This window comes from Myotis brandtii, unplaced genomic scaffold (genome assembly GCF_000412655.1).
Source record: "Myotis brandtii unplaced genomic scaffold, ASM41265v1 scaffold601, whole genome shotgun sequence".
NCBI lineage: Eukaryota > Metazoa > Chordata > Mammalia > Chiroptera > Vespertilionidae > Myotis > Myotis brandtii.
Genome location: NW_005370276.1, coordinates 265,094 through 270,868, shown reverse-complemented (window position 1 = coordinate 270,868; position 5,775 = coordinate 265,094). Strand labels below are relative to the sequence as shown.

Here is a 5,775-nt window from a genome sequence, read left to right as displayed (position 1 = left end):
TCTGGGTAACTTGTAACTTCCCTTTTTCTGGAGCCCCTGGGGCACAACCAAATGTGCTGGGCCCCTGGACAAGATACCACAAATTCCTTCACTATCATGTTAATTGAATTTCATGTAACTCACCTATGTCCCTCCTTTGATTGCAATGTATAAATACAAATGTAACCCCGCCATTCTCCGGAGCACTATCTCAATTCCTTGAGGTTCTGCTTCCCGGCATATGTCCACAGTTTGGCGCAAATAAACTCACAAAAATTCTTTACAGGTTTCAATGGTTTTTACATTAACATCTTTCAGCCAGACTAAGCTTTGAGCCAAGAAAATGCATCCTAAAATGCTACTGGAAGTCTGAAAACGCAGTTGCAGTACACACACTGCCTCTGTAGTTATTCAGAGCGTGTGTACACACTTTAGCAGCTGATAACTCACTTGATTTTCACTCCTTTTCAGGTTCAACTGATTTGAAATAATGGGTGAAGCCAGACTAAGCTTTAAACAAGGAGCGTTTATCCACTAGACTTTTTTATGGGGTTACATCAAAGAAAAAGTTTACGGCACAAAATGGGCAGCGGTTGATGAATTGAGGGCGCGCAGGTGCCAAACGAAATGATTCCTGGTGTTAGTGATTCCATTGCTTCTCGTTATCAGCAGTGCCTGAACCAGAAGGTCACCAGTTTGAAAACAGGCATTGAACAAAAAAAATTGTTATTTAAAAAAATATATATTTTTATTGCCCTAGCTCAGCAGTTCTCAACCTGTGGGTCGCGACCCCTTTGGGGGTCGAATGACCCTTTCACAGGGGTCGCCTAAGACCATCGGAAAACACATCTATAATTACATATTGTTTTTGTGATTAATCACTACGCTTTAATTATGTTCAATTTGTAACAATGAAAATACATCCTGCAGATCAGATATTTACATTACAATTCATAACAGTAGCAACATTACAGTTAGGAAGTAGCAACGAAAATAATTTTATGGTTGGGGGTCACCACAACATGAGGAACTGTATTCAAGGGTCGCGGCATTAGGAAGGTTGAGAACCACTGCCCTACCTGGTTTGGCTCAACTGACAGGCTTATCAGTAGGCAATAGGCTGGAGGAGACAGGATAGAAGCAAGACATCCAGGCATAACCTTGTTATGTAGCTTTTAACTGGGAAGCATGTAGTGTTTGCCTCTTCAAAAACAAGAAAACAATCTGCCAAATGGAAAGGCTGAAATAAATACAGTAGGCAGCCCTGGCTGGTGTGGCTCAGTGGGTAGAGTGCCGGCCTGCGGACCGAAGGGTCCCAGGTTCGATTCCGGTCAAGGGCACATGCCCGGGTTGCAGGCTTGGAGATTCTCTTTCATCATTGATGTTTCTATCTCCCTCTCCCTTCCTCTCTGAAATCAATTTAAAAATATATATTTTTTTAAAAATTATGCAGAGGGGCAAAAGGAGGTTTACAGTTGTGAATGTTCAAAACACAGAATTTATCCTTGTGTTCTTATTTGTTAATTATTGCACTATTTTCCATATAAACAACTGTAAACCTCCTTTTGCCACCCCCCTCCCCCTTCCTCTCTCCCATGTACCAAGGTGGCAGGTTAACGACTGGGGGTAGATGTGCAGGAGGCAGCTGATCGATGTTTCTCTCTCATTGATGTTTCTAACTCTCTATCTCTCTCCCTTCCTCTCTGTAGAAGATCAATAAAATATATTAAAAAAAAAATTCTCTCTCATCGTTGATGTTTCTCTCTCTCCCTCTCCCTTCCTCTCTGAAATTAATAATAATAATATATATATATGAAAACAGGCATTGACAAAAAATTATTTTAAAAAAGATTTTCAATCTGAGAAGAAGGATTCAAATAAAAAATTTAAAAAAGTAAGCGCTCGAGATCTCGCTCCCTCCGCACGTCATCCGTTTGGCTGAAGTAAATGCTTATACAACCCCCCACCGCTCCTGAGAAGAGCAAATGGTTGGAGAATGAATAAGCAGGAAGCAAAGAGAAACGGCTGGTCCAGGAACTACAAACTGGGTGTGTGAGGCATCTTGAAGTTCCAGAGGCCAAGAAACCGTCCTGGACTGTGTTAAGAGGATGTAGAGCCCGGCCGGCGTGGCTCAGTGGTTGAGCGTTGACCTGTGAACCAGGAGGTCAAGGTCTGATTCTCAGTCAGGGCACAGGCCTGGGTTGTGGGGTCCATGCCCAGTAGGGGGCGTGCAGGAGGCAGCCGATCAATGATTCTCTCTCATCACTGAGCTTTCTATCTCTCTTTCCCTCTCCCTTCCCCTCTGAAATCAATAAAAATATATTTTAAAAAGGAAATCAATAAAGTAATTGTGTTTTATAAAAAAATATCTATGGCCCTAACTGGTTTGGCTCAGTGGATAGAGCATCAGCCTGCAGACTGAAGGGTCCCAGGTTCGATTCCGGTCAAGGGCATGTACCTTGGTTGCAGACACAGCTGATCAATGTTTCTCTCTCATCGATGTTTCTGACTCTCTATCCCTCTCCCTTCCTCTCTGTAAAAAATCAATAAAATATACTTTAAAAAATATCTATGACAACAACCCCTTATATTCGCTGCAGAGAGCATGCAGGGAGCTCATTTTCATGAAACGAAGGGCTTTGAAAAGATGGAAGGAACTAGAAGAATGGTTATTCCCGGGTGGCCAGGAGATGTGAACAGGGTGTAAGTACCGTAAGGCAGGATGGAGGAAGGATTTCCAGGTTTGCCTTCATCATCTCCATTTTTTAAAAAAGATATTCTTATTGATTTTCAGAGAAGAAGGCAGAGGGAGAGAGAGAGAAACATCAATGATGAGAAAGAATCAGTGATCGGCTGCCTCCTGCACGCCCCCTACTGGGGATGGAGCCTGCAACCCAGGCATGTGCCCTTGACTGGAATCAAAACCGGGGTAGCTGGTCAAGTGGAATGAAGTTAACTAGAAGAGGACGCTCTGCCGAGAAAAGGCGGGGGCCTGCAAGCGGGCCACGTCAGAACAAAGTCTTGCACGCGAGATTTATTGTTCCGAGGCAGTTTCCTTGGGTCCGTGAGGGCATGGAAAGTTCAAGGGAGGGTGCACTGCTGCAGGTTGAAAGGGTCTTTGTATAATATAGGAAACTAATAGTTTAATGTATAACTTAGCTCAGATGATCTCATAGGCATGCCTGTTCACCATTGTCACTTGCTGTACTCCATTGTTACTTGCTGTACTCCCCAATAAAAGCCATGAGAGCCTTGGAGGTTTTGCTACACGCCTGAGCGAGCGGTAGCCCTCTGCTTTTCTTAGCTCATCCTGCTTGCTGAACTCATCTCAGCGTCACCGTTCACCTACAGAACATCAACACCCGGGACCTTTCAGTCCGCAGGCCAATGCTCTACCCACTGAGCCAAACCGGTTAGGGCTCATCTCCATTTTTAAAAAAATATTTTATTGATTTTTTTACAGAGAGGAAGGGAGAGGGATAGAGAGTTAGAAACATCGATGAGAGAAACATTGATCAGCTGCCTCCTGCACAGCCCCCCACTGGGGATGTGTCCACAACCAAGGCACATACCCTTGACCCGAATCGAACCCGGGACCCCTGAGTCCCCAGGCCGACGCCCTATCCACTGAGCCAAACCGGTCAGGGCTCATCTCCATTTTTTTAAACATATTGATCTTGCCTTGGCCGGGTAGCCCAGTTGGTTAGAGCATCCTCCCGCCATGCCAAGGTTGTCAGCTGGATCCCCGGTCAGGGGACACACCAGAAGCCACCAATGAAGGCATAAATAGTGGAACAAATCAACGTTCCTCTCTCTAAAATCATTAAAAATTAAACACAACGATCTGTTATATATTTAAAAAGAAATTATTTCGCAAGATAGTTTACAATTAAATAACTTCATTGATTTAGGACTCATTTGATGAGGTTGACTTTATATTTTATTTTTTAATCCTCACTTGAGGATATTTTTCCATTGATTTTTGCAGAGAGAGTGGAAGGGAGGGGGGAGAGAGAAGGAAGGAGGGAGGGGGGGGAGAGAGAGAGAGAGAGAGAGAGAGAGAAACATGATGTGAGCCCCTGACCGAACCTGCAACCCAGGTGCACGCCCTTGACCAGGAATTGAACCTGCGACCCTTCAGTGCTAGGGCTGACGCTCTAACCACTGCGCTTCGTTTGACTTTTTTGACTTTGAAGTCCTATTTTCCGGCCGTGAAAGAGAAAACCACAGGCCCAGAAAAGGGAGCTAAAATCCTATGATCCCAAACCTAAATTTCATACCTGACCGAAGCGCCGTTTTAACCTTTCCCAGAAACCTCATCTGAATGCGGACCAGTAGTTTTATTTCTTTATTGTTTTGAGTGTTTAATTCAAACCTATATTTGTAAGTTTCTAAAAATGTTGATCCACAGACCACTTTCGTTACACGTGTACCAACGAAAACAAAAGGCAGAGAATCACTGCCATCCCTACAAAAGGAATGGCTCCTTTTCTAACATTCTTTAAAAATATACATGGTACAGTCTTTGTGCCTCATCAAAGGTGGCAATGTAATAAATACACTGGCTTGTTCTCCTCCCTGTTCCGAAGGGTCCACCAACTACCTGTTATAAGCCCTCTCCTTTTTGGATTTCTCCAGGGCTTTTTAAAATATATATATATTTTATTGATTTTTTACAGAGAGGAAGGGAGGGAGATAGAGAGTTAGAAACATCGGTCAGCTGCCTCCTGCACATCCCCCACTGGGGATGTGCCCGCAACCCAGGTACATGCCCTTGACTGGAATCGAACCTGGGACCCTTCAGTCCGCAGGCCGACGCTCTATCCACTGAGCCACACCGGTTTCAGCTTCTCCAGGGCTTTGTCCATGGTTTTCTCCTTCTCCCCTCGACACTTGGGACAGTACCACTTGCCCTTTGGTTTATGATTCAGTCCTACACAGGAGAAGTGGAACCACTCGATGGGGCACTCGTCATTGTCACAGCCGATCATTTCTCCATAGGAGACCTGATTGCACAGACAGTACGTGGGCTCGTTCGGGTCGATGGGAAGGTCTGCAGGGGATGCTTCCCTCTCTGCTTTGGCCTCGGGGCGTTTCTTCTTCTTGGAGGTCTTTGCTTTCTTCTTCTTAGGCGTTCCTGAGGTGATGTCATCACGGTCGTGATTATTGGCTGCATTCTCCCGATTTTCATCGTTGCTCTGACTCCGAGACCTCTTGGTACTGGGCTTTTCTGCCTGTGTGATTGTCTCGTTCTTGGACTTGTCCTGGCCGGCGTTGCCACTGTGGCCAGTGGTGTCGTTGACCTCTAGGTGTGCCTCAAGGAGTCCCACGTGACTGTCCACCTGCCTGGTGCTGTTCTCCACCAGCTCCACCATCTGACTCACAATCTGGATCTTCTCGTCGCCCAGCTCCTGGCTGCGGATCAGGGCTCTCTGAATGCAGTGCAACGCTCTCCTCTTCTGGTTGCTGTCCGTCTCCCGCTTAAACTTCTCGTCATACTCATCTAGCTCCTTCAGGATTTCTTGGTATTTCGCGTCCACCTCCCGCATCAGCGATACGTTTCTCTGCAGGTCGAGAGGCAGAGACTCGATGGAGTCCAGGTAGTTCTCCACATAGTTCACCAGGTGGATCTGCTCCCGGTTGGCAGGGCTCAACATGGTTCACGGAGATTTCCCAGGCGGCTCGCACGGCTTTCCGCTTCCTCCAGCCCCCGCCCCCTCGGAGCCCAGCCCTGCAAAATGCAAACCTCCCGCCCGCTGGCGTCCCCCTTCCTGCCGGGCCGCTCAGCTAGTCTCC

At 46.2% G+C, this 5,775-nt stretch overlaps 3 protein-coding genes across 3 annotated transcripts in view; all 3 read right to left on the bottom strand.

Annotated features, from left to right (window-relative positions):
- ZNF114 (zinc finger protein 114) overlaps positions 1-5,775 on the bottom strand; it is a 10,173-nt gene that overhangs the window by 4,139 nt on the left and 259 nt on the right. The gene's annotated exons all lie outside the window — the stretch shown is intronic.
- Positions 1,005-5,775, bottom strand: part of LOC102256144 (chromosome unknown open reading frame, human C19orf68) — a 30,177-nt gene continuing 25,406 nt past the window's right edge. Inside the window, exon 4 of the transcript XR_001364683.1 lies at positions 1,005-1,054. The gene's annotated coding sequence lies outside the window, so the exon portion shown is untranslated. The remainder of the gene's footprint in view (positions 1,055-5,775) is intronic.
- On the bottom strand, positions 4,575-5,746 carry LOC102256443 (inhibitor of growth protein 1-like). Its single transcript, XM_005879582.2, has 2 exons — positions 4,836-5,746; positions 4,575-4,617 (listed from the first exon to the last, which is right to left on the bottom strand). The coding sequence occupies exons 1-2, from the start codon at positions 5,634-5,636 to the stop codon at positions 4,579-4,581; spliced, it is 840 nt and encodes a 279-aa protein (XP_005879644.2). The 5' UTR covers positions 5,637-5,746; the 3' UTR covers positions 4,575-4,578.

What these genes read in the sequence shown, in the direction of transcription:
- LOC102256443 (XM_005879582.2), bottom strand. Translation starts at nt 5,636, where the DNA reads ATGTTGAGCCCTGCCAACCGGGAGCAGATCCACCTGGTGAACTATGTG. An exon ending in AGAAAACCATGGACAAAGCC is followed by an intron (nt 4,618 to 4,835) that starts CTGGAGAAGCTG and finishes TTTTAAAAAGCC; the next exon opens with CTGGAGAAATCCAAAAAGGA.